Genomic DNA, 27813 nt, shown 5'->3' on the forward strand with positions numbered 1-27813 from the left:
GTTGGTATTACTGTTGAATTTTCACTAATAAATTGTCACATGTTCAAATTTTATAAAATTAATGTTCACTTCATTTTTTCATAAAAATATAATATTAAAGTAATTTTTAATCAATTTTATTAATAATATATAAAATTTTCATAATTTTTAATCTATTTAATATTCAAATTTGATGCGAATTCGACTGGAAATAACGGTTTAGCCCAGGTTCAGAATTTTTAGCCTCAAATTATGGTTGGGTAGGTATTTTACATTTTAAATGTTTATAGATTTGCCGTGGAATTCAGAAATCTTTAAGAGGCCTATCCGTACTTTTCCGAAAGGCGAAGAATGAAAGAGTTGTACGAACTATGAACAATTGAAAAAAAAAAGAAAAGAAAAACTAATAAACGAGTCAGGCAAGTCGCAAGCGCAGGCTCAGCTTTTCATGCTCATGCTCCCGAGAGAAGATCAGAGTCTCCCGCCACACATCCTTGCACATGGAGTTGCCGGAAATCGTTCAATTTGCTAGGAACTTCGCCGTCATGGTTAGGATCCAGGGCCCGGTAAGTTTCTCTCTCATGGGTTGTTTGTTCAAGATGGTTTGATTTGTTATTTTATTATATTTCTAGTTGTAATATTTGATCAATTCCAGGACCCAAAGGGTCTGAAGATGCGGGGGCATGCTTTCCACCAATATCAGTAAGTAAAGCAATGAAAATTAGTTAACACTCTGATTATATGAGCTTTGGGTATTTGATACAGTTTGTTGAATTATCTACTATTGGGCTCAGGTCTGGCATCACTACCCTTTCGGCATCTGGAATGTTGTTGCCGAATTCCTTTAGCGAGTTTTCAATCTTTAAGCATGCCCTGGGTGGTATTTACCGGAAATCTTCGTCTGGGTTGGCGCTGGTTGTTACTGTTGCATCAATCATGGAGCCTTTCCTATCTTTACAGTATCGAGAGAGCGCTGCGCAGGTTGAAGTCATTTCTTTTCACGCCTTATTGGTGCTTTGAATGTTTTGTTGAGGTTAATGGGTGAGGTTCTTTTAATTTGGCTTGTTGAGTTTTAGCTTCAGTTGGGTTTATTGACTTGTTGTCAATTTTCTGCAGGCTCCCCCTGAGTTGATTCCTGGTGCTCAGATTGATGTTATGGTAGAGGTATAAAGTGCTATTTGTATTTCTTTTGAAATGGAAGGACTTTATCCTTAATCCTTGTTTTTACATAATTTCTTCTGTTTTCTGTCTTTGGAATTTTAAACTAACACATTCTATTTCTGGTTCAAGACAAAGGTGGGCGAAAATCTTGGTGAAACGGACAAGGGAACTCCTCTTTGGCTCCGGTCAGAACTTTTAGCACTGGTATTCATCAAAGATTTGTAGCTTCATCTGTTTTTGTTCTCTGTACAATCTATGGTACAGCTTTTCATTTACGATTACTTGGATGCCACTTACATTTTCTGAGATTTATCTTTGTTTCATCTATTCTTGTTTTGAGTGCAATCTGTGATATAATTTTTCATTTACTATTATTTGGATGCAACTCACATTTTTTCCTAGAATAATCTTTGTGAAATCTCAGCAAATGGAGAGATTCAGATCTCAAGTGATGGGCATGAAGTTTAACAACCTTGATAAAAGGAAATTTACATGTTTCAGACGTATTCTTTGTCCATTTACAGTCATGAGAAAATTAAAATTATTATATGTGCAGGCTATTAGACAAAGCACACATTTTTTTACTTGAAACTGCAGTAATTCTGATGCTTGTGGCCATCCTTACTATTTCTGGTGCATTTGAAATTTGAAAACTTTTGGCATGAGAATTTTCTCACAAGTTTACATGTTTAGTGACTAGTTGTGTACTCTATAGACTTCACACCTTGAATCTTCTAATAAGCTTTCACATTCTTTTAGGGTCCTATCTAAATTAAATTTACCACTTTTTAGGGTATATCTTCTCATATATTTAAGGGTCATTGCTTGGTCTAGTAGTAAAATTTTAGGCTGACAAACTTGAGAAATAGGGTTCAAATCTTACAGCAGCCACTTGCTCCAAAATCGTTGGAGGTAAGGTCTATACCCAGGATAGTTAGGACCAATACTTGGTAATGGCCTTTTTATATCTTTCATTCTATTTTCATACCTTTTTGGTAACGGCCTGTTGAGTGTCAAACTGGAATTGGTGTATAATGTATTGAAATGCAATTAGTTCAGGGTTCAAAATGTTCATATGGTGAGACGACCTCAAAATTTCCACAAAGACACATCTTTTTTTGGATGAAGGGGACATAGATGTTTGACATATCTTTATGTTAAAATTAGCTTACTTAGATTTATATATTGTGCATTGACTTGTAAGTCGTAATGGTGACCCTTGGAGGCTTGAGCACTATTTTAACATGATTAGGGAATCCATGGGGCAAATGTTAGTTCAAATTAGGCCAATTCCAATGGATTTAAATGCTACGGTGGATGAGCTCTTTTTACATATTGCTTGTTTCCTTAATTTTAGTATTGGAGGAGGTCTGTTTATGTTTTTTGTATGGTAATGTACATCTCTTCATAAACACCCTTTCTTTTAGACTATCATATCGTACATGGTTTGGCTTCTGCTTCTTCAAAACATTTCTTGTTTGCCACTTTTCTTCTTTGGGTCTTAGATTTAAGAAATATTAACTTCTTTACTTGCCTTTTCTAGTTTGATTTCCAATTAACGAGTTCTTTTGATCTATTACTGATCAGAAACAAATAAAGATAAATTCTTTATTTTGATTTGACATGAAAAAGTGGAATTATGGTATTTTATCGAGTCAATTACATTACTAATGGTTAATCATTAAACTCTACCCATTTATTATATAACAATAGAAAGGGCAAGAGCCATCAACTTGATGAATAATGGATATGTGAATTTTAGTAAGTGCTCACCTTTTAGTTTAAACTAGCTTTCCTAATATTTATTAGGTCTTATGTTTTCTAGCATAAAACTTAGGTCTTTGTTTATTGTTTGGATATTAAAGTAAGAGTCAAAAGCCATCACAATATTCAAGAGTTGGTTGGGTTGTAAGATAACTCATTCTCTCTTGTTTCTAGAGCAGAGAAGTAAAGGGCTGATAATGTGCTGAGGTAGGAGGAGAGTCTCTTTGTATTCTGATTTTATTGAGCTTCAGTGTTAAACTCCAACTCTTGGGGTGTTTATCATACTTTTTCTTCTGTTTTCTTGAATATCATTAAGAGTTTATTTTACTCATATTGGAATTACTCTAATATGTCAATGTCAAGCTTTTCTTTTGGGAAGATAACCATCCCACCGATGGGCTTATTATAAGCATGGTTCAAAATATCACAATATATTGGTCTGTATTGACCAATATGTATTGCTTTTCTGGATCACCGTTACTCTCAATAATAGGGGTTAGGTGATTTCAATTGTTTTACACCTTATAACTGATGTGACATGTCACCTGTCGAATTATCAAACCAAAAAGTAAAAAAAGGAGTTTTGATTAAAATAAACTCTTGATATGCAATGTGTTGAGAGTATTGATGCTTTGAACCTTGATTATAAGCTCACATCTTGGTTGTTGTCATTTGCATGGTCAAGTGGCTGTTATTGGCTATGCCTTTTTTGCTAGTCATTAGTGGACCATGTAATTTGTTATGTATTGTAACATGTAATGTACTAGCGTAGGGGTATTTTTGCTTTTTCCTCTTTTATTTTGTTATAAGTTGTTGCCCTAAGTATAAATACAAACTTAGGTGCCGCCAGCCTAGAACTACAGAATAGAACTCCTTCTTCTTCTCTCTTCCTTCTCTCTTCTCTCTTCCTTCTTCTATTCTCTCTTTTATCTTTGCTGGACTACATGGTATCAGAGCTCTGATCTGGACGCAACCTTCTCAGATTGTGTTCTCCATCTGAAACTGGGTTATTTGATTGGAAGAGGAAGTGAAGACTCCATTGGACTGACCTAGCCTTTCAGTCTTCGTTTTTTCTTTTTCCTCTCTTGGTCATTGTACCAAGAAGAGGTTTGTGGTGGCATCCGAATGCAGTAAGCAGTATTTCTAGGGTTTTCTCCTGGTTTTTTATGGACTGTAGGTTGTGGAATTATTACTGTACTCCAGGTATGTCATTCATATTTAAGTGTATGACTACTGTGAATGTCACAGTTTGGGGTTGTAGGGGCTGGTTGTCTCCTTTTTTTATAAGCTGAAGTGTTTCGGCTAGGGTTTACTGACCTACAGTCCAGCTGAACCTGTTTTTTGGAGCCTTCTTAAACTACAGTGCTGTAGAAGTACAGAACTTCTGTCTCAGTCCTTTTTTCTTGGAAAATCAGCAGTAAAATATTGGGAAAAATGGCTACTGAGGATTCAACAACCTCTGGTATTACTTCTCATCAAGGAAACCTTAATGGGGGAATGGACAGCATAAATTTTTCTTTGTCTACTACCCCCTTTGATGGCCTAAATTATCTGGAATGGTCCAAAGGCATCAAACTTTATATCACAACTAGGGGGAAGGCTGGTTACATAAGTGAAAAAATAAAAAAATTAAAGAACCAAAGTCTAGTACAGCTGAATATGATAGATGGGATCAAGAAAACAACATTGTTATATCATGGCTGTTAGGTTCCATGCTGCCTCATGTAAAGAAAAATTTCATATGGGCTGATACAGTTTGTGAGATTTGGGAACAAGACAAGACAAGACAACCTATTTTGAATAGAGGCATTTTGCCAAGATTTATCAGCTCCAAGCAAAATCATCTACTTGTAAGCAAGGAGACCGTAGCCTATCTACATACTATTCAGCCCTTACTTTTGTATGGAAGGAGTTGGACTATTATCAGATTATTGAGTGGAAGAATGATGAGGATGCAAAGGCATACAAAAAAACTTGTCTCCCAACAGCGAGTGTTTGTTTTCTTTTGAGGCTGAATCCTATTTATGAACCTCTTTGGGTACAAATTTTAGGAAGTAGGGAACTTCCTTCAGTTCAGGAGGTATATGCCTTAGTTCAATATGAAGAGAGCAGAAAAAATCTAATGAATGTTTTTGAGGGGGAGCAACTTGTTGCCCTAGTTGCAAGAGGGGGCAACATTGGAATGAAAAGGGAGAATCAAGGAAAAATGAGGACAAGGACAAACTGTGGTGCACTCATTGTCAAAAGCCTAGACACACTCGGGAGACTTGTTGGGAGTTAGTGGGGAAGCCCAAGTGGGCAACCAAGAATCAAGACACTTCAAAGAAGCCTTCTCAGAAGAAATTTACTTATGCAAATCTGGCTGCACAAGATTACCAATCAAATAATCTGACTACTGGAATTTCTCAAGAGCATCCTAGTGGTTCTGATCCCAAGGAAGACATCATTAACTCCTTCAGAGATCATTTGGAATTGTATGATAGGACTCTTGGATAGATGGATAGGTCGGCTCCTACCCCTTTTACTTCATTTGCATCTACATCAGGTAAATGTGCTTTTGCATTTTATGTGTGTACCTCTTTTCCCGAGTCATTTTGGATCATTGACTTAAGGGATTCAAACCATATGATTGGTAAGTCAAATTTATTTCAGACCTACTATCCTCTCTGGGAGGGATAAAATGAGACTTGCTGATGGGTCTCTATCCACTATTGCTGGTCAGGGATTTGTATCCCTTCCTAATGGCCTTGTTTTACTCCTTGCCCTTCACGTTCCCAAACTTCCTATTAATTTGTTGTCCATAAATAGTATTACTCAATCCTTAAGCCATTGTATGACTTTTTTTCCTCGTTCTTGTGTTTTTCAGAATTTAGCCTCGAGGAGGACGATTGGTAAAGGAGATATGGTTGATGGCCTCTACATCTTGGAGATCCTGTGAGTCTTATGAGTCAGTCTACAAAATGTCAATTGTGGTTGCGGCATAATCTCCTTGGTCATTTGTCCTTTGAGTCTTTGAAAGTTATGTTTTCTGAACTTTTAAGTCTGTGTCTATCATTAGTTTACAATGTCAAACATGTCAATTAAGTAAGCATTGTAGAACAACTTTTCCATCAAATAATAAAAGATCCGCTTTGCCTTTCCATGTTGTCTTTTTTGATGTTTGGGGCCATGTGAACATACCTACTGAGGGTGGGTACAAGTATTTTATCAGCTTTATTGATGATTATTTGAGATACACTTGGCTATATCCTATGCATTCTAGAGAAGAAGTACCCAAAATTGTGAAAGATTTCCACCGCATGGTTTTTGTTAGAGTCGGTTGTATAAGGGTAGTACAATCCTTTTATATTTAGTTATATATATACTGCTCAGCTGATGTGGCTCTCACTTAAGTGAGGGCACAATGGTAATCCTTGTATATCTTAGAAGAGTATAAATAAAAGAAGGGTCGACTAGAGGGATTTGATTTTTCTCTCTAGTTCGGCTGTGACATTTTCTCCTTTTTCTTCTCTTTCTTCCTCTCATTCTCTCTCTTCTGATCTGAACATATATGAACATCTAATCTGAGTTTTATCATGGTATCAGAGCCACGATAATCAGTTCAGATCAGTTGTCTCCTTTTCTCTTTGTTCTGTGCATTCCTTTCTAGGGTTTTGCAGAATTCTCATTGATATTTAGAGTCTTCCAGAAAGAAGGAAAAGGACTGGTCGTTTTCTCCTTTTGGGGGTTTCCATGCCTCTAATGAGTGCAGTTGTTGTGGTTTTGTGTGGTTGGTAGAAAACCCTCTACTCGCAATTCGAAGAGGGCTGGTTTTGTGATGGTGACAATGCAGACTTGGTATCCTCTACTTGACAAGTACATGATCTTCAAATTAAGTTGTGGTATGTAGCAAGGTTCTTTTATATGTTGTAGAACAAAAAATATTATTCGTGAGGTGTGTTGTGAGGGTTTCTAGTGCTGACAGTAAACGACAATAGTAGTGTTGTTGCTAAAAGTGGTGAATAGTTGTGAATATTGTTGCTGAAACAGTGGTGAATAGTTGTGAGTGTTGCTGCTGAAGCCTGGTACTAGGAACCCTAGTGGTGTTCAGTCATTTGTGTGGAGTGTGGTGATTTATTAGGGTAGTAGAGTAACAATTTAGTGGTACAACTTCCCCCTTTTTTGTGCAGTTATGGGAGACAGTAGTGAATACAAATCAAGTGTGATGGTGCCTTCTGATTATCTGAATGTGCAGATGACATCTATAAAACTGAATGGTGAGAATTATGTCCCTTGGGCTAAGTCTGTTGAAGTTTTCCTGAAAGCCAAAAAGAAAGTGAAACATGTGAGGGAAGATAAACCCCCAATTGATTCTCCGGGATATGATGAATGGGAGCAGGAGGATGCTCACATTATGACTTGGCTATGGAACAATATGGAGTCCAAAATTAGTGTGAACTTCATGTTTTTAGATACAACCAAGGAAGTCTGGGATCATGCAAGGAAACTATATTCTGGACAAGATAACACTACTAGGGTTTACTAACTGTACCAAGAGTACTTCAATCTACAACAAGGGAATCAGAGTCTTGAGGACTATTATGCCAGTATGAGAAATTTACGAAATGAATTGAATGTTTATCATCCTCTTACACCTGATGTCAAAATTCAGCAACAACAGAGAGAGCAGTTGGATGTGACCATATTTTTAGTAGGGCTGAAATTTGAGTGTGAAGCCGTATGGGCACAAATATTAGGTGGATCTGCTCTTCCCTCTCTTGAGGAAGTGTTTGCTCGTCTTCGGAGAATTTTGGTTGGACCCACAGAGACTTCCACTATGTCAGATAGGTCTGCATTTGCAATTACGAGAGGGGGAGGTTGTGGTGGTAGAGGAGGTTAGCATGGTCGTGGTAGTGGTGGTGGACCCATGTATGGTCGTGGTGGTGGTGGAATGTATAATTGTGGTGGTGGTCGTGTTGGAGGACGAGACTCAGGGGGAGCCCGTGGTAGGGGATGTGGTAATACTCAAAGAAGGTGTACTCATTGTGGTATGGAGGGACTTTACTATCAACTTTTGCTACGATCTACATGGCCCACCTTCAACTTGGGCGAATCATGCAGTTGTAAATGGTGGTAGCTCAAGACAAGATTCTCAAGTCACTGATCAGATCCCCACTACATCTACAGATGCTTCCAGAAAGGAGATGGTGAGTGTTTCACAGGATGAGTATGAGCAGTTCATTCAGGGTGTATCTCAACAGAACACAGCTACTCATGTACACATAGGTACGACTTGTCTGGCATCCACATCTTCCCGTTGGATTATAGATTCTGGAGCTTCCGATCATATGACTGGAACTCTAGGTGTGTTTTCATCCATTTCTCCATCCTCACTTCCCAATCTGTTACTCTTGCCAATGGCTCTACATCAGCCATATGTGGTGTTGGTAATGTTGACACAAACTCATTATCCCTCTCCTCAGTTTTATATGTTCCCAAGTTTTTCTTTAACCTGATGTTTGTTAGTAAATTGGCTCAGTCTCTTAATTGCTCAATAACTTTTTACCCTTCCTCTTGTGTGTTTAGGATTTCAAGACGGGGATGAAGATTGGTGTAGGGCATGAAGCTGGTGGACTGTATTATCTTAATGGAGGTGGTTCGGCAACAACTCTTCAGTCATCTCTCTCCCCTCATCAGTGGCACTGTAGATTTGATCATCCGTGTCTTAGAGCTCTTCAGTTATTTGTTTCGTCGTTGCGTCGTCTTTCTAATTTAAATTGTGAGTCGTGTCAGTTTGGGAAACATCATCATGTCTCCTTTAGTCCTAGAGTTGATAGTCGTACTTCGAGTCCTTTTTTTTTAGTTCATTCGGACATTTGGGGTCCAAATAGAGTAGTGTCTTATAATGGTTATAAAGTACTTTGTAATTTTTGTTAATGATTATTCAAGGATGACATGGCTTTACCTTATGAAAGAAAATAGTGAATTGTTTTCTATATTCTAGAAATTTTATGTTGAAATTCGCAATCAATTTGGTATATATATTAAAATTCTTCGTTCTAATAATGACCGTGAGTATTTTCCCACACACTTTCAAGAATATTTGGAACAACATGGCATTATCCATCAAACCTCATGTACCTACACCCCTCAACAAAATGGAGTGGCTGAAAGAAAGAACTGTCACCTTTTGGAAACTACTCGGTCCCTCTTACACCAGATGAATGTCCCTAAACCCTTTTGGAGTAATTCCGTACTTACATCTTGCTTTCTTATTAACTGCATGCCCATGTCTATCCTTGAAAGTCAGTCCCCTTTCTCTGTTCTGTTTCCCACGTTGTCTCCTTTTCCCCTTACTCCCAGAGTTTTTGGATGCGTGTGTTTCGTTCATAATCTTGGGCTTGTAATGCACAAGTTAGATGCTTGATCCACTAAAGTGTGTCTTTCTTGGCTATTCCAGGACTCAAAATGGGTATAAGTGTTATAACCCTTGTTCTCGGCGTTCTTTTGTGTGTTTTGATGTTACATTTTTTGAGTCTGTTCCTTTCTTCTCCAAGTCGGATACTTCTTCTCCTCTGTTGCCGTCACCCCCTCTCCCAGTTCCTATTGAGAATCCCATTCCTCTTGTTCCGGTTGTGTCCCAGTCTTCGCCTCCAGTGCAGCTAGCTAAGAGAGGACCACCTATCCGGCAAGTGTATACACATCGTCAGGCATCGGCTCCTCCCCTAGCTTTGTCACCGTCGACAGATCTGGCAGTTGATCCCACCCCACCCCCAACCCTAAGTTCTGACCTTGATCTTCCTATTGCTTTGCGGAAAGGTAAACGCAGTTGCACTCTCCATCCCGTTTCCAATTATGTTTCGGTATCTCACCTTTCGGCTTCCCTTCGATAATTTGTTTCTATGTTATCCTCTGTCTCTGTTCCCAAGGATGTCTAGGAAGCCCTCACTTCTCCAGGGTGGCGCCAAGCAATGGAAGAAGAACTCTCGGCCCTGACTCGTACTCATACGTGGGACCTCACCACTCTTCTTCTTGGTAAGAATGTGGTTGGCTGTAAGTGGGTGTACACGGTTAAATACTTACCTGATGGGAGTGTTGAACGGTTGAAAGCTCGGTTAGTTGCCAAAGGTTATTCACAGTAGTATGGTATTGATTAAATAGACACCTTCTCTTCGGTTGCCAAAATTGGGTCAGTTCGTGTTCTAATTTCTCTTGCTGCTATGTTTGATTGGCCCTTGTTTCAGCTTGACATCAAGAATGCTTTTTTGCATGGTGATCTTCTTGAGGAGGTGTACATGGAGCAACCACCAGGGTTTGTTGCTCAGGGGGAGGGTGAGAAGGTATGTAGACTTAAGAAGGCTATTTATGGACTTAAACAATCTCCCCATGCATGGTTTGGGAGATTTAGTGAAGTGGTGAAGAAATTTGGAATGAAACAGTGTCAGGTTGACCATTCTGTATTCAGCTATGAATTAAATGCTGGGAAGATTCTCTTGGTGGTATATGTAGATGACATTGTCATCACAGGCAGTGACAAACCAGGAATTGACAGGTTGAAGAATTACTTGCATGATCACTTCCAGACAAAGGATCTTGGCAAATTAAGATACTTCCTAGGGATAGAGGTTACATGGTCCAAGAATGGTATTAATCTGTGCCAGAGGAAATAGGTTTTTGATTTGCTAGAAGAAACAGGGTTGTTGGGTGCTAGACCAGCTGAAACACCTATGGAACTGAATGTTAGATTGGGTAGTAATACAGGTGAGGAGTTTGAGGATCCGGAAATGTACATAAGCCTGGTGGGTAAGCTTAATTACCTAACCATCACTCGACCTGATATCTCATTTGCGGTCAGTGTAGTGAGTCAATTTATGTAAAATCCTAGAATCCCACATTGGGAGGCAGTCCTAAGGATTGTGAGGTATTTGAAGGGTGATCCAGGTCGCGATTTGTTGTATAAGAGTGGAGGAAATCTTGAGATAGAGGGATACACGGATGCTGATTGGGCCGGGTCCATATTTGACAGAAGGTCCACTACAGGGTATTGCACTTTTCTTGGTGGGAACTTAGTGACATGGAAGAGTAAGAAGCAGACAGTGGTAGCAAGAAGCAGTGCGGAGGTTGAATATAGGGCTATGGCTCACACGACATGTGAACTAGTGTGGTTGAAGCATTTACTAGAAGAGATGGGATACTCGATTGACACTCCTATGAAGCTATACTGTGATAATCAAGTTGCAGTTCATATCTCCTCTAATCCAGTGTTTCATGAAAGGACAAAGCACATAGAAGTGCATTGTCACTTTGTACGTGAGAAGGTGCTTAGTGGAGTGATAAGCACAACATATGTGAACACAGGGAATCAATGGGCAGATCTGTTTACCAAAGGGTTGAATCGGGGAAGAGTGGACTACATATGTAACATGTTGTGACTATATGACATATACTCACTAGCTTGAGGGGGAGTGTTAAGAGTCGGTTTTACAAGGGTAGTACAGTCCTTTTATGTTTAGTTATATATGTACTGCTCAACTGATGTGGCTCTCACTTAAGTGAGGGCACAATGGTAATCCTTGTATATCTTAGAAGAGTATAAATAAAAGAAGGGCCAACTAGAGGGATTTGATTTTTCTCTCTAGTTCGGCTGTGACATTTTCTCCTTTTTCTTCTCTTTCTTCCTCTCTTCTCTCTCTTTTCCTTCTCTTTCTTCTGATCTGAACATATACGAACATCTAATATGAGTTTTATCAGTTTTTACTCAATTTCATGTTGAAGTACAAATTTTCCAATCGGATAATGCAAAGGAATACTTTCATCATGACTTAGCTGAGTTTTTCTTCTCTTATTTCTTCATAGAAGCTTGTGTGCCAGAACACCACAACAGAATGGTGTTGCCGACATCTTCTTGAAGTTGCCCGTAGTATGATGCTTCACATGAATGTTCCAAAACGATCTTAGGTTGATGCTATGATGGCCACAACTTATGTTATCAATCGTATGCCATCACACCTCTTGCAATACAAGGCCCACATCAACTTCTTTTCCCTCAATCCTCCATATTTTTTATTCCTCTACGTGTGCTTGGTTGTAAGTGTTTTGTTCATGACCTATCTCCAAACTGGGGTAAGTTGGACCCGTAGTTGGTTCCATGTGTTTTTTGGGTTATCCATCTTTCCAGAAGGGCTACAAATGCTTTAATCCTGTCACACATAAGTATTTTGTATTGATGGATGTCCTTTTTTGAACCTGAATCCTTCTTCCAAGCCTCTCCTCAGGGGGAGAATAGTGTGGAGGAGGAGAGGCAAGCTCCACAAGTTTCTCTTCCCTCTATTCCTAACTCCTCTCCATTTCGTGTCTTCTTGAGGCACCGTAAGGGACAAATGAATTCAAAGGTTGTGGAGTAGCTAGAGACTATACATCCAACACCATTTGACTCCTTGAAGGAAAATCTAGGTACTCTTGTTCCCTTTGACATTACTGAACCTATTGCTATTGATGATTCTACCAAGGATTTTGATGTCCCAATTGCTCATAGGAAAGGAGTTAGATCATATACTACTAAGCATCCTATTGCTTAGTTCTTGTCCTATGAAAACATCACACCCTCATTTCGTGCTTTTTTGATTGCCATTGATTGTGTTTCCATTCTCAAAAGTATTGTAGAAGCTTTATCTATACCTGAATGGACATATGCAATGAAGGAAGAAATTTGTACTCTACGCAAAAAAAACACTTGGGAGTTGGTGAATCTTCTTGTAGCAAGGAGCCAGTGGGTATTCACAGTAAAGCATAGAGTAGATGGGTCGATTGAGAGGTATAAGGCCAGATTAGATGCAAAAGGGTATACACAAGTGTATGGGGTCGATTATGCAGAAACATTTGCCCCAATTGCTAAAATGAACACTATTTGGATTATGCTATCCTTGGCTGTTAACTTTGATTGGGAACTCCGACAATTAGACATAAAAAATGCGTTCTTGAATGGGGATTTGGAAGAAGTATACATGATTCAGACTCTCGGATTTGTAGCACAAGGGTGTGAAGGGAAAATTTGCAAACTAAAAAAATCTTTGTATGGTTTGAAACAATCTCCAAGGGCTTGGTTCAACAGATTTCACTTGGCTCTTCAACAAATTGGGTTTAAGCAGTGCCAATCTGACCATACTTTGTTTGTCAAAAGAAACCAGAAGAATGTTGTGGTATTGATTGTCTACGTTGATGACATTGTGATTACAGGAAATTGGGACTCTGAGATTCAAAAAGTTAAAGAATCCCTTGCTGTGCAGTTTGAGGTGAAAGATCTGGGACAACTACGTTATTTCCTTGGTATTGAGGTTGCCTGCTCTAAAAAGGGCTTCTTCATTTTTCAAAGGAAATATGTCCTAGATCTCTTGTAAGACATTTAGGAGCAAAGCTTGTAGATTCCCCTATTGATGAAAACCATTGATTTGGTGATTGTAATGGAGAACCAGTGACAAATGTCAAGAAGTTTCAAAGGTTGGTAGGAAGACTTCTCTACCTATCAATGACTCGGCTAGATATAGCTTATGTTGTTGGTGTCCTTAGTTTATGCATGCACTAACATCTTTCCATGTAGAGGCACTCGAGAGAGTACTCAGATATCTAAAGAAATATCCAGGAACTGGGTTACTATTCAAGAAACATGGTTGTATGAAAGTGGAAGTCTACACAGATGTAGATTGGGACGAAGCAGTTGATGATAGAAAATCAACTACTGGATATTGTGCCTTTGTTGGTGGAAATTTGATCACTTGGAGGAGCAAAAAATAAAGTGTAGTGGCCAGATCTAGTGTTGAGGCCGAGTATAGGGCCATGGCGCATGGAGTTGCTGAAGTGCTATGGGTAAAACATTTGATTGGGGAGTTGGACTTCTCTATTGATGGCCCAATGTCTCTCTACTGTGACAACAAGGCAGCCATTAATATTGCAGCCAATCCAGTTCTTCATGACAGGACCAAGCATATTGAAGTTGACAAGCATTTCATAAGGGAACAACTTGAAAAGGGGGAAGTTTGTAATCCTTACATTAGTTCCAAGGAGCAATTAGCTTATGTCCTTACAAAGGGTCTTCACTATTTGCGGCATAATGAATTGTGTGACAAGTTGGGCTTGATTGACATATATGCTCCAAGTTGAGGGGGAGTGTTGTAACATGAAATGTACTAGCGCCCTAAGTATTTGCGGCATAGGGGTATTTTTGGTTTTTTCTCTTTTATTTTGTTATAAGCTGTCGCCCTAAGTATAAATACAAACTTAGGCACTGCCAGCCTAGAACTACAGAATAGAACTTCTTCTTCTTCTCTCTTCCTTATTCTATTCTCTCATTTATCTTTGCTGGACTACATTATGCATCACTTTTCAACCATGGTTATGGTAGGTATAACCAATAATATGTTTCTGCAAACATGTATAGCAGTGTCGTCATGCAAACAACAGATGTACATTTGTGCATACCATGTGATGCAGGACCTCCCAAACAGCAGCTAATTAAGTAGTTTGGTGCATCCTAGTTTACCAATAAAGTAGGCTGGAAAGAATTAGGAGAGTTCAATAATCAGCAAACTAGAAAAACAAAGCCAGTAAATTGGTGAAAAAGGGATTTCAAACAAGGTCTGTAGGAGGCTTAAGTGAAGCGAATGTTGATAGAAGTCTAGAGGGTATGTGGAACATTAAATATGTAATCTCTAACACTCTAAGAGAAATGCAGAAAGCTTAGAAATAGAAGTAAAGAAGGAATTGGAAAAGCAGTAAGAGAATAAATAAGAAATAAAGAGAAGAAAGAAAAAGGTAAATTGGTAGAAACAAGGCAAAGAAGATAAAGTTTAAGACTAGTGACAGAATGAACCAACATTAAGATAAAATCGTTAAAATATCTGTTGTAAGGATAAATTAGATCCTAATGGAGTCAGCTCATTATATTTCTCTAAGAGTTAGCTCCTAGAGATGGACTCAGCACCAAAGTATAAAATTGCAAGAACAATTCAAATTTCATTCATTTAGTCATCTCAAAAGAGTCTTTACAATAATATGTATAAATGAACAGATCTTTTTGAGATTTATAAGATATTTTTTTTTTGATCAACAAGTGGTTTATAAGATGATTATCTTCCTAACAAATGTAACTAAGCAAAGAAACGTTTCTATATATACTAGCAGAAGAGCACGTGCTATGCACATGTATCTAATGTAAAAATATATATAGTAGTAAAAATGATTTAATATGAAAAAATTTCTTAAAATAGAATCAAGAAAAAATTACATTATGAAAACTTAGAATTTTTTGTAACCATAATGTACAAAGATTATTACAGCTTTGAAGAAAATTGATTACATGATAATTATTCTAATCAATAATTATCAATAATATACAAAAAAAGAATCTAGAGAGTGCATAATCACTTTTGTTAGTTGGGTAAGTATTATTTGTCTTTTACTTTTTACTTTCTCGTAGAGCTTTCCCTTGGAAGCTACAAAGGTACAAATGGGATCGGTTAAGAATAAATAAGGATAACAACATATACAATGAGGAAATAAAGATGTTATTTCTCTAGGAAATTAACAATATAGCAATGATTATTAGGGATGGCAACTTTCCTTGGGGCCCCTAGTCCCCGCCCCTTGGAGATCCCTGCTTATATATGTTTATATATGTTTAGAGAACACTGATGTGGGCCCCACAGCTGTGGTCCCACTCTGTCCGTAGGGTAGAATGTACCTAGTCATCATAGGGTTAGCTGATGGTCAATCTGTTATTGTAGTTGTTATTTATTTTTCAGTTTTATATTGTTATGTGTTATGTAAATACCAAGGGCAAATGTGTCCTTTCATGTAACTAGCATAACCTATAAATATTAAATAGAAGTGGCGGCGACAGAACATTGAGATTCTGTCCTTCCTTTCAAAGTTTGTGTTCTACTGCTCTCTCACTACTCTTTCTCCTCTTTCCTCTATACTTTCTCTCCTTTTCGAACCTGAAATTTATTAGTGCTCAAGACTGATAGCAGTCTTGAATAACTACATGGTATCAGAGCCAAGTTAGGGTTTCTCATGTGAGTCTTGTACCAGCCGACCACATGAGAATCTCCTAGGACTGGAAGCTGAAAAGGTGGAGTTCACAGACTGATTCTTGGAGATTGCCAGAAGGGCTAGCAGCTGTTGAAGGCTTGTCACGGTTGCAGAGTGTTGGTGGTCAGGAAGAATCAGAGAAGACTAGGGTTCGGGTAACCTTGGAAGGCAGCGGACATTTTTTCCTTGTAAGTTATTTACTTTCTAAGAGAAGTTCTATCAGAGAAGATTGGTTGGACCTATCTGGAGAGGGCGGCCGAACCATTCTAGGGTTTTCTCCCTTCGATTCTCTAGGGTTTTACAGCAAACCCTACTGTTGGGTCGAACTGCCATAGCTTTGTTTCTCTTTGCTCTAGGGTTTGAAAGTGATCTTGCGGCAAGCCCTAGTGTTAGACTGAACCTTGCGATCTACCTGGAGTTGTCCTCAAGTTTTTTGTTGGCATTGATCAGATTTTAGGGTTTCATATTAACCCTACTGCAAGTCTATCTATACGGTACTGATTGGATTGTGCAACTGAACTGTTCACTTTAAGGACTGATTAAAACCCTAATTCTGCCAAGCATATCAGACCTACTTCTAAGCTGTTTTTTTTCAGAGTCTTTTGGGGTTTTCGAACTCTCTTAAGGGGTGAGAACTCTACGGACAGCTGCTGTTGTGTTTGCTGGTTGGTTTCAGATCAGAGTTATACCAGTTTTGTGCACATACACTGTGAATATAGATTGGTCCTACACTGTTTTTGATTGTGATTGGTAGTCCAAGTGCTGTTTTTGAGACTTGACCGAGATGGAGTTTAAAAATCAGGCAGAAGGCAACTTTGGGAACATCAGTTATGGTAGTGTTTCTGAGACGGGTGGTCAGATTACAACCGTAAAGTTTGATGGATCAAACTATTTGGGATGGGCCCAATCAGCCGTGATTGGGGGAAGAGGTAAATTAGGGTACCTCTTGGGAGATGTGAAAGAACCCCCCAAGGGAGACCCTACGTATACCAAGTGGATCCAAGAAAACTACTTGGTTATGACATGGCTGTGTAATTCTATGCAACCTCATATTAGCCGAAATTACTTGTGGGCAAAGACAGTTAAGGAGATATGGGATGTTATGAAAGAAACTTATTCCCAACCCCTTAATGTTGCCAGAGCATATGAATTGAAATGTGAAGTGAAAAATCTTAAACAAGGAGAGAAACCGATTTCAGTATACTTCTCTACCTTGCAGTCCCTGTGGCGTGAGATTGATCACTTAGAGACTCTTGAGTGGGAGAGTCCCAAAGATGCACAGATATATAGAAAGCAGGTCGAGACAAACCGGGTGTTTGAGTTTCTGGCGGGCCTAAATTCAGAGTATGATATTGTGCAACAATAGATTTTGACTAGAGACAGTGTGACTCTCTCTCAGGCATACTCATTCGTACATAGTGAAGAGACCGGAAGGAAAGTTATGATGCAACATCAGCCCCTTACACCAGCCTTTGTAGCGGTCACGCCCAAATCAGGGGGTGATTCAGAGAAGGACAGGAGGAAGGAAGACACGAAGGATGTGGTATGTGAACATTGTAAGAAACCCAAACATACAAAAGAAACATGTTGGAAACTACATCCTCACTTGGTTCCTGCAAAGTTGAGAAGCAAGAAGGGCACTGCTCATGTGGCCATGAACACTGATTCAACATCCTCATCTGGCACAAGAGGAACACCTTTAGAGACCTTAGCTGCAGTTCAGGCTTCCCTAATACAGTTAGAAAAGGAAGTTGGAAATTCAGCTCAGCCACTGCAGTCACCATCAACTCCTGCCACATCTGCTTTCGCACATTCAGGTACTCGAGCTTCAGCCTACCATGCCTCAGCTCCAGGTACTACTGAACCTTGTTGGGTAATAGATTCAGGTGCATCCGACCACATGACTAGCATGCCTTCACTGTTTACCACTTACCATTTGTCTTCTGGTAGGGATAAAGTATCTATCCCCTGTCATCTGTTTTGCATGTTCCTAAGCTTGATACTAATCTTCTTTCAGTCAGTAGTATTACCAAGCACATGAACTGCTCAGTAACCTTCCCTGACCGATGTGTTTTTCAGGACTTGGAGACGAAGAAGGTGATTGGGACTGGCCGTGAGACGAATGGGATCTATCTGCTCGGGGAGAGGTTTCGTCAGGAAGAGTCAGTAGAGAAGATGTCTTTTGTTTCTCAGAGTGTGAGTCCGGTTATGCTTTGGCATAACCGATTAGGTCATTTGCCCTTTCGGTCTCTAAAGAGTCTGTTTCCAGCTTTATTTGAGTCTATTGAGTTGTCTCAGTTGCAGTGTGAAAGTTGTGAGTTTGCTAAGCATTGTAGAAAGCCTTATTTATTGAGCAATAAAAGGAGTAATAATTTTTTTGATATTGTGCATACTGATGTTTGGGGGCCCTATCACATCCCTTCCATGGGTGGGTACAGATATTTCTTGTTATTTGTTGATGAGCATACCCGTTTTTCTTGGGTTTATCTCATGCGTTCACGAGATGAGGTACCTGCCCTGACCCAAAACTTTCCCCAAATGATCCTAACCCAATTTGATGCCAAGATCAAAGTTCTTAGATCTGATAACGCAAAGGAATACTTTGCTAAACCATTGACATCTTACCTTCTTAATCATGGGGTTATCCACCAGAGCTCTTGCCCTCATACACCTCAGCAAAATGGAGTTGCAGAAAGGAAGAATAGGCACATCTTGGAGGTGGCTAGAAGTCTCATGTTTACTTCCAATGTTCCTATTCGCTTTTGGGGTGATGCTATCCTCACGGCGGTATATCTTATTAATCGGGTTCCTTCCCGGGTTCTTGATATGAGATCTCCTTTTTCCCTTCTATACCCAAGTGAGGAGTTGTTTTCTATTCCCCTTAAAACATTCGGTTGTACCTGCTTTGTTCAGCTTCTCGGACCCCATCACTCCAAGTTCGAACCCAAGGCCTCCAAATGCATTTTCCTTGGTTATGCACAAACTCAAAAAAGGGTTATTGCTGCTATGATCCTGTCTCAGGGAGGAAGTTTGTCTCCATGGATGTCACTTTCTTTGGGGAGACACCCTATTATCCTCGGGTTTCTCCTCAGGGGGAGAGTAGTGAGAGTGGGGGTTTGAGTCCTTGTCTTTAGGGGGAGAGCAGTGAGAGTGGGGCAGTTCCTTTACCTATTCCATTGGGTGATGAGAGCTGTAATGGTGAGGGTGGTCAGAGGGATCAGGAGTTGAGGGAGAGCTGCAATGGTGAGGGTGGTCAGAGGGATCAGGAGTTGAGGGTCTATCACAGGCGGTGCAGGCAGGTTGATCCCGATCATTAGTAGTCCAGGCCAGCTCCAATCTCATCTGCAGCTCCAAGTCCAAGTATTACAGTCCCAGGGCCCACAGAGACTTCCTCTCTTGTTGCCATTTCACCTTCTACAGATGACCTTGACCTTCCGATTGCCATCCGTAAAGGGAAACAACATTGTACCACATCTACAGCCCACTGTATTTCCCAGTTTTTGTCCTATGATCGCCTATCTCCTACCTACAGGTTCTACCTTAGTTCCGTTTCCAATGTCCCTATTCCAAGAACAGTGCAAGAAGCCCTATCCGTCCCGGAATGGAAAGATGCAATGCAGGTTGAGATGGATGCCCTGTTGAAAAATAACACCTGGGAGGTAGTTGATCTGCCCTAAGGAAAGAAACCGGTTGGATGCAGATGGGTATTTACTGTGAAGCATTATGCAGATGGATCCATTGAGAGGTATAAAGCTCGGTTAGTTGCAAAAGGGTTCACATAGACTTATGGCATAAATTACTTGGAGACCTTTGCCCCGGTAGCCAAGATGACCACCATTCGAGTCCTATTATCCCTTGCAGCAAGTCACACTTGGCCTTTATACCAAATGGACATGAAAAATGCTTTTTTGAATGGAGACTTGCCGGAAGAGGTTTACATGCGTTTGCCTCCTGGATTCTATGATGCAAAAACAGGTAAGGTCTGCCGACTCAACAAGGCTTTGTATGATTTGAAGCAGTCACCTAGGGCTTGGTTCGATAGATTCAGACTAGCCCTTGTGAAGTTTGGTTACGTACAGGTCCAGTCAGATCATACTCTATTCATCAAGAGGGTAGAGTCCTCCTTGACACTACTGGCAGTATATGTTGATGATATTGTGGTGACAGGGAATGATAGCCATGAGGTTGAGTCCCTTAAACAGCTCCTTCATCAAGAGTTTGAGGTGAAAGACCTTGGTGTACTCCGGTATTTTTTGGGTATTGGGGTTGCTAGATCCAACCAGGGGATCTTTATCTCTCAGAGGAAATATGTCCTAGACCTGTTGGCAGAAACTGGAAAGTTAGGTCTCAAGCCTACGGATACACCTATTGAACAGAACCACATGATTAGTGCAGAGAGTGGGGAGCCTCTTGAAGACAAGGTTATGTTCCAGCGATTGGTAGGAAAGCTCCTATATCTCTGCCTCACTCGGCTAGATATTACTTATGCTGTTAGTGTTGTCAGCCAGTACATGCATTTTCCTAGAACCACACATCTTCTTGCGGCAGAAAGAATTTTAGCCTACTTGAAGAGATGCCCGGGTAGGGGTATACTGTTCAAGAACAATAACCACATGAAGGTGGAGGTCTATACGGATGCCGATTGGGTTGGGAGTGTTGATGACAGAAGGTCTACCTCAGGATATTGTGCCCTTGTGGGAGGTAATCTTGTCTCTTGGAGAAGTAAGAAACAAAGTGTTGTCTCCCGGTCTAGTGCTGAAGCAGAATACTGGTCCATGGCTAACGGAGTGGCTGAAATCCTATGGCTAAGATCTCTACTTGAGGAGTTGGGTATTGAGTATGAGAAGCCCTTGATGCTGTATTGTGATAATCATGCAGCTATTAATATAGCACATAATCCAGTGCAGCATGACAAAACCAAACACATTGAAGTTGACCGACATTTTGTACGAGAGAGGGTCTCATCTCAAGAAGTATGCCTCCCTTACATCACATCCAGTATGCAACTAGCAGATATCCTCACTAAAGCCGTATCAAGAAAGAAGCTAGAGGCGGATCTATCCAAGTTGGGAATGATAAACATTTACTCCCAACTTGAGGGGGAGTGTAGAGAACACTGATGTGGGCCCCACAGATGTGGTCCCACTCTGTCCGTAGGGTAGAATGCACCTAGTCATCCTAGGGTTAGCTGATGGTCAATCTGTTATTCTAGTTATTTATTTTTCAGTTTTATATTGTTGTGTTATGTAAATGCCAAGGGTAGATGTGTCCTTTCATGTAACTAGCATAACCTATAAATATTAAATAGAAGTGGCGGCGGCAGAACATTGAGATTCTGTCCTTCCTTTCAAAGTTTGTGTTCAACTGCTCTCTCACTACTCTTTCTCCTCTTTCCTCTATACTTTCTCTCCTTTTCGAACCTGAAATTTATTAGTGCTCAAGACTGATAGTAGTCTTGAATAACTACAATATGTATGCATGTATCTACATACATATGTATATTAATATTTTTAAAATATGGTTGAATATGTTTAAATATATTTGGATCTTTTTTAATAGGAGATTATAAATTTTAACTATTTTAATTCATTTTTTATAAATTTTAATTATTTTATTTTAATTTTTATGAAATAAAATAAAAAACAAATTGATTGACATCATAAAAAAAGCACGAGGAGTGGGGATGCTTGTGGGAACAGGGGTGGGGATAGCCTTGTCCCCGCTAGCAGGGATGGGGATAAGGTAATAATTTGTTAGTAAATTATTTCTAAACATTTTTGCATAAAAATTAACAAAGTTTGTTGAATTAGCAAAATCAGATATGTTTCAAAATAAATTGCAAAAGTAGATAGTGAGAAGAAAAAAGTCTTTACTGGGACCAAATTGCCCCTGGTTTAAAAGTATGCCATTCCCTCTCTCTCTCTCTTTCTCTCTTTCTTCTCTCTTCTCACTATTTCCTACACCTTTCTCTCCCAATCTCCGATCTATCTCTCCCATAAGCAAACCTACTTCATGCCTTTATTGGCATTTCAATCTAAAAGAACGAAAGCAAAAGGGGAGTCTGTCATTTTTCCATGCCTTTGTTGGCCCTTAGCTTGCCTTTGTAGGCTCAAAGGACCGTTTTCTTTGAAATAACATGTTCTGTTATTTAGGGTGTTTTCTCTTTCTATTTGTGCGTTCATTGTTTCTAACTTTTTAATGGAATATAAATCCCACACCACTTTGTATTGATGGAAGTCCCATCTGACATGAATTCATTGGTAAAAACCAAACGTGTTGGATTCTACTCTTAGCATAAATTCTTGTAGAAATCTTAAAAATTGCATCAATACAGGTCAAACAATTCACTAAAACTTTGGTACAAGAAATCACTTCATTTGTGCATTATTGTGTGGAAAAAAATTCAAGCACCCAATTAACAACTTAACAATAGGTAATGCTTCAAAGGAAAAAAAATTAGGCATAATCCGACAACCAACAGATTGAATGGTGTTTTACAGGCTTGGCGACTATCCGGTATTATAAAGATTGGATGGTTGCTTGTAGTTTTGAATCATCAATTGCAGTTGCAAATATCTATCAGTCAAGTGACAAAATAGTATTTACACTCTCAAATTCATCTAAAACCCAATAGGCCACAAGGTTTTATATGATTCTCACAACTGTACAAACCATTTGATATAGTGGAGACCGGATGGTGTTTTACAGACTTAGAAACCATTTGACATTACACAGGCAGGATGGTTGCTTACAATTTTGAGTCATCTATTATAGTTACAATCATCAATTATATAGGTGATCTAACACACTCAAATTCCTTTAAAACCAAATAGACCACATGGTTTATGATTCTCATAGGTGTATAGACCATCCGGTATGGAAGATCGGATAGTGCAAGGTTCAAAGTATCGACACAAGCTGATATGCTGGTAGGGCGTATCGGCCTGTATCGGTACTTTTTTTTTAGGTTTTATTTTTTTTCAAAACCGCTTCAGAGGGGTCGGTTTAAGGCTCGACTACCCTCTGAACCAGTGTCTAACCCAATACAACCCCTGGAGGGGCATATCGGGAAGCCATTGGTACGATATGTATCGGCCGATACCGGCTGATATGTATTGATACTTTGAACCTTGGGATAGTGTACTACAAACTTAAAAACCATATGATATTGAAAAGATCGGATGATTGCTTGCAATTTGTAACATCATTTATAGTTGCAAACATCTATCCCCCAGATGGTCTAATTGTAGTTGCACCATCAAATGCACCTAGAACCCAATAAACCATAAGGTTCTGTATGATTCTCACAAGTGTATAGACCATTCGGTATAGTGGCGATCGGATGGTGTTTTACAGATTTAGAAACCATCCGGCATTACATAGGCTGGATGGTGTTTCACAATATCAGTTGAGTGAGCGAGGAAGCTCCATTTTCCCCAATTGTTTGAGATGAGTAGTGTATGCCTTCACGAACTCATGGGGTAAAACATCCTTCACTGTTTTAGCAGTCTCCATGACTACAACAACATGTAGAGTTGTGAAACAACGACCGGGGAAAAGAGAAATAAAAAAGTTATAGGGGTTAATGTTGGAAAAAGCAAAATTACATCATGGGTGAAACAAAAAATGTGAAACTGTCATTTTTATTATAGGTATATGGATATATCTAAAAGGTTTTCTCACTCTATCAAATTCTGAATTGATTTTATTTTCAGCAAGAAGGAGAAGAAGAAGAATGATGTGAGAGCCAAAAAGAATTCCTGCTGGTGGCACCCAACATTGCTATTTATATGTTAGGGCGAACAAGACAAAATAAAAAAAGGAGGAAAAGACAAAAATGCCCTTCTGCGGCATATAATACAGATTTCATCACTCCCCCTCAAGTTGGGGCGTAGATGTCAATCATCCCCAACTTGTCACAAAGATCATAATGTCGTAGTGAGCATAATCCTTTAGTAAGAACAACTGCAAGTTGTTCATCAGGCCTAATGTAGGGAGTGCACACTTGCCCCTTCTCAATTTTCTCTCTGATGAAATGTTTGTCCACTTCAATATGCTTGGTTCTATCATGGAGAACTGGGTTGGCTGCGATGTTGATGGCAGCTTTGTTATCACAATAGAGTGACATAGGATCATCAAAAGGAAATCCTAATTCACTCAATGGGTTCTTGGTTCATAGCAACTTTGCAACTCCATGTGACATAGCCCTGTATTTTGCCTTTGCACTTGGCCTGGCCACCACACTCAGTTTTTTGCTTCTTCAAGTCACAAGGTCTCCACCAACAAAGGTACAATAATTGCTGGTGGATTTTCTGTCATCCATTGAGCCGACCTAATCTACATCTGTATACAACTCTACTCTCATGTGCCCATGTTTCTTAAAGAGTAAACCTGTCCCTGGAAATTTCTTCAGGTACCTAAGAACTCTATATGTTGCCTCTAGGTATGCCTCCTTGGGTGCATGCATGAACTGGTTGAGGACACCCACAACATATGCTATGTCAGGCCTGGTCATGTATAGGTAGAGAAGCTTACCTACAAGTCTTTGGTACTGCCTTGGATCTTTCAAGAATTCACCACTGCAATCCCTAAGTTTGTGATTTACATCTATAGGTGTGCCAGCTGGTTTAGCTCCTAACTTCCCTGTATCCTTTAGGAGATCTAGGGTGTACTTCCTTTGGGAAATGGAGATGCCTTGCTGAGAGCGAGCAACCCCAATACCAAGGAAGTAACGCAAGTGTCCCAGGTCCTTTACCTCAAATTGTGTAGCAAGAAATTTGTTTAACCTCTGAATCTTTGAGACCCAGTCTCCAATGATGACAATATCATCTACATAGACAATCAAGGCTGTTGTTTTTTCTTGTTCCCTCTTTACAAAAAGTGTGTGATCAAATTGGCACTATTTAAAACCCATCTGTTGAACTGCTTGATGAAACCTGCTAAACTAAGCTCTCAGAGATTGCTTTAGACCATAGAAAGATTTCTTCAATTTGCAGATTTTCTGTTCATTTCCCTTAGCACAAAAACCAGGGGGTTGAGTCATATACACTTCCTCTTCCAAATCACCATTCAGGAAGGCATTCTTTATGTCAAGTTGGTGAAGCGCCCATTCAAGATTTGCAGCTAAAGATAAGAGAAACCCAGATAGAGTTCATTTTTGCAACTGGAGCAAAAGTCTTGGCATATTCAACTCCATGCACCTGTGTGAAACCTTTTGCAACTAGCCGAGCCTTGTACCTTTCCATAGACCCATCTACCTTACGTTTTATAGAGAAGACCCATTTGCACCCTATAGGTTCCTTTCCCTTAGGAAGATCTACCAGTTCCCACGTACCATTCTTGTGGAGAGCATTGATCTCTTCTTTCATTGCATCTGTCCACTCAGGAACAAGTAAGGCCTTCGCAACACTCTTGGGAAGGGGAATACTATCAATGGAAGATAGAAAAGCACGAAAGGAAGATGAGACATTCTCATAGGACAAAAAATGAGATACAGGGTGGTGTGTGGTGCATGATCTGACACCCTTCCTTTTTGCAATAGGGAGGTTCAGATCACAACTTGAAGTGTCAATATCAATAGGTTTAGGAACATCAACTGGAACAATAGTACCTGGGTGGGGTGAAGGATCCAGACCTTGAGATTCTGATGGCATTGGTGGCATGGTTTTGGTGGCTCTGTGGCAATTAAACTCTGTTGGCCTTGATTTTTGTAGTGCAATCTCTGAAAGACACAAAATGGAATAGGATCAGGAATAGAGGGCAACAAAACTTGAGTTTGACTCTATTTCTCCTCAACTCTACTCTCCCCCTGAGGAGAAACAGGGAAGTAGGGAACATCTTCAAAGAAAGAGACATCCATAGAGACACAATATTTTTTAGACATAGGGTCAAAACAACGATAGCCTTTCTGAGCAAGGGGATAACCAAGAAAAATACACACAATAGCTTTGGGGTCAAGCTTACCACGAGTAGGAGAGAGATCATGAACAAAACACTTACATCCAATGACCCGCATAGGGATAGGAAACAAAGGAGCTTTAGGGAAAAGGAGTTGATGAGGGGACCTATATTCCAATAATCGAGGTGGTGTTCTATTGATGACATAGGTAGCAGTTAGAAAAACATCCACCCAAAATCCTTTTAGGAACATTCATCTGTAACATTAATTCTTGAGCAACTTCAAGGAGATGTCGATTTTTCCTTTTTGCAACCCCATTTTGTTGTGGGGTTCTAGCACAAGAGCTCCTGTGTTGAGAGCCATATGAGGCAAAGAAATCTGTGAGGTCTCCATGGAAATATTCCTTGGCATTATTTGATTGGAAGATTCGGATCTCGGATTGAAATTGGGTGTAAAACCATACACTGAAAGTCTTTCACAATTTTAGGAACTTACTCCCGTGAATCATAGGATAAATCCAAGTGTAGCGAGAGAAGTCATCAACACAGGAAATAAAATACTTGTAACCATTCTTAGTTGGAATATTAACAGGTCCCCACACATCTGAATACACAATTTGAAAAGGAAATTCTGATCTTTTATTGTGTAAAGGGAATGAGGTTTTACAATGTTTACTCAGTTGGCACACTTGACACTGAAAATCACTAACAGACAAAGACTTAAACAACTCTGGAAACAAAACTTCAAAGACTCAAAAGAAACACGGCCCAAATGGTGGTGCCACAAAATAATCTGACTCTTATTCGACGAACTCAAAGACTCTGAAACTGTAAGACCAACTTTGTTCTCCAGCACGTAGAGACCATCCACCATGTTCCCTCTACCAATCGTTCTCCTGGTAGCCAAATCCTGAAAAACACAAGAATGTGGAAGAAAGGTTACTGAGTAATTCAAAGCATGAGTAATACTGCTAATGGATAACAAATTAATAGGTAATTTTGGAACATGTAGGACATTAGATAAGGAGAGGCCAAAAGGCAAAGATATAGATCCTTGACCAGCAATGGAGGAGAAGGATCCATTTGCTAGCCTCACTTTATCTCTGCCTAAGAGAAAAGAATATGTTTGAAACAAGGTTGACCTACTAGTCATGTGGTTGGATGCACCGGAATCAATGATCCATGGGGATTCCAGGTTATCAGTAGACACATGGAAAACTGAGGCAGAATTACTCGAGGAGGAGGCAAAAGAAGTAGAAGGTGTGAGTCCAGAATCAACATTGCAGAGAGCCCTACCATATTGCTCTAGGTGGTCACGGAAGGAATTGATAATATCTTCCTTTGGGTCAGAACAAGGGGGGCAGCCCTAAGAAGTACTCTAATGTTCATGAGATGCTAAGTGAGCCGAAGTAAACTTCTTCTGGTATGGCTTCTTGCTTGGCTCTTGTGCTGATTTCTTACCCAATTCATGTGCCCATTTCGGTTTCCCATTCAATTTCCAACAAGTTTCACAGGTGTGCCTAGGTTTTTGACAATGAGTACACCATATTTTGTCTTTATCATCTGTCTTTTTTTGATTTTCCCCTTTTCTTGGTGCCCCGGTGTTACCCCTTGCAGCAAGGGTCTCCCCCTAAGGAGGATTCATGGTAGACTTCCTACGCTCTTTAGACTGAACAAGTGCATAAACCCCTTGGACAGACGGAAAATCCTTGCTGCCCAAAATCTGAACATGAATAGGTTCATACATGGGATTCAAACCTAGAAGGAAAGCGAACACCCTTTGTTGTGAAACTAACTTTTTATATGCTTTAGCATCCTTTTCGCTTTCCCACTCAATGTTCTAGTAATAGTCAAGTTCTTTCCAAACTGAAGTGAGGGCAGAATACTATGTCGATAGGTTCCTTTCTCCCTGTTTACATGTCGAAGATTCCGCTTGTAGCTAGTAAA

At 39.7% G+C, this 27813-nt stretch overlaps 1 protein-coding gene across 3 annotated transcripts in view; it reads left to right on the forward strand.

Moving 5' to 3' along the window:
- The first annotated feature begins 276 nt into the window (after nt 1-276).
- Nucleotides 277-27813, forward strand: part of DEG15 (protease-like protein) — a 44241-nt gene continuing 16704 nt past the window's right edge. The window contains exons 1-5 of one of the 3 annotated variants that reach the window (XM_010274086.3): nt 277-545; nt 635-681; nt 774-960; nt 1096-1143; nt 1270-1344. In XM_010274086.3, the coding sequence (XP_010272388.1) occupies nt 480-545; nt 635-681; nt 774-960; nt 1096-1143; nt 1270-1344 (423 nt within the window). In that variant the 5' untranslated portion in view covers nt 277-479. Of the gene's footprint in view, nt 546-634; nt 682-773; nt 961-998; nt 1021-1095; nt 1144-1269; nt 1345-27813 lie in introns of those variants that run through there. The other 2 variants (XM_088894264.1, XM_088894266.1) reach the window with 2 other exon arrangements.

The sequence above is a fragment of the Nelumbo nucifera genome, chromosome 1, assembly GCF_055504915.1.
Source record: "Nelumbo nucifera cultivar China Antique chromosome 1, China Antique-T2T, whole genome shotgun sequence".
In the NCBI taxonomy this organism is placed as follows: Eukaryota; Viridiplantae; Streptophyta; class Magnoliopsida; order Proteales; family Nelumbonaceae; genus Nelumbo; species Nelumbo nucifera.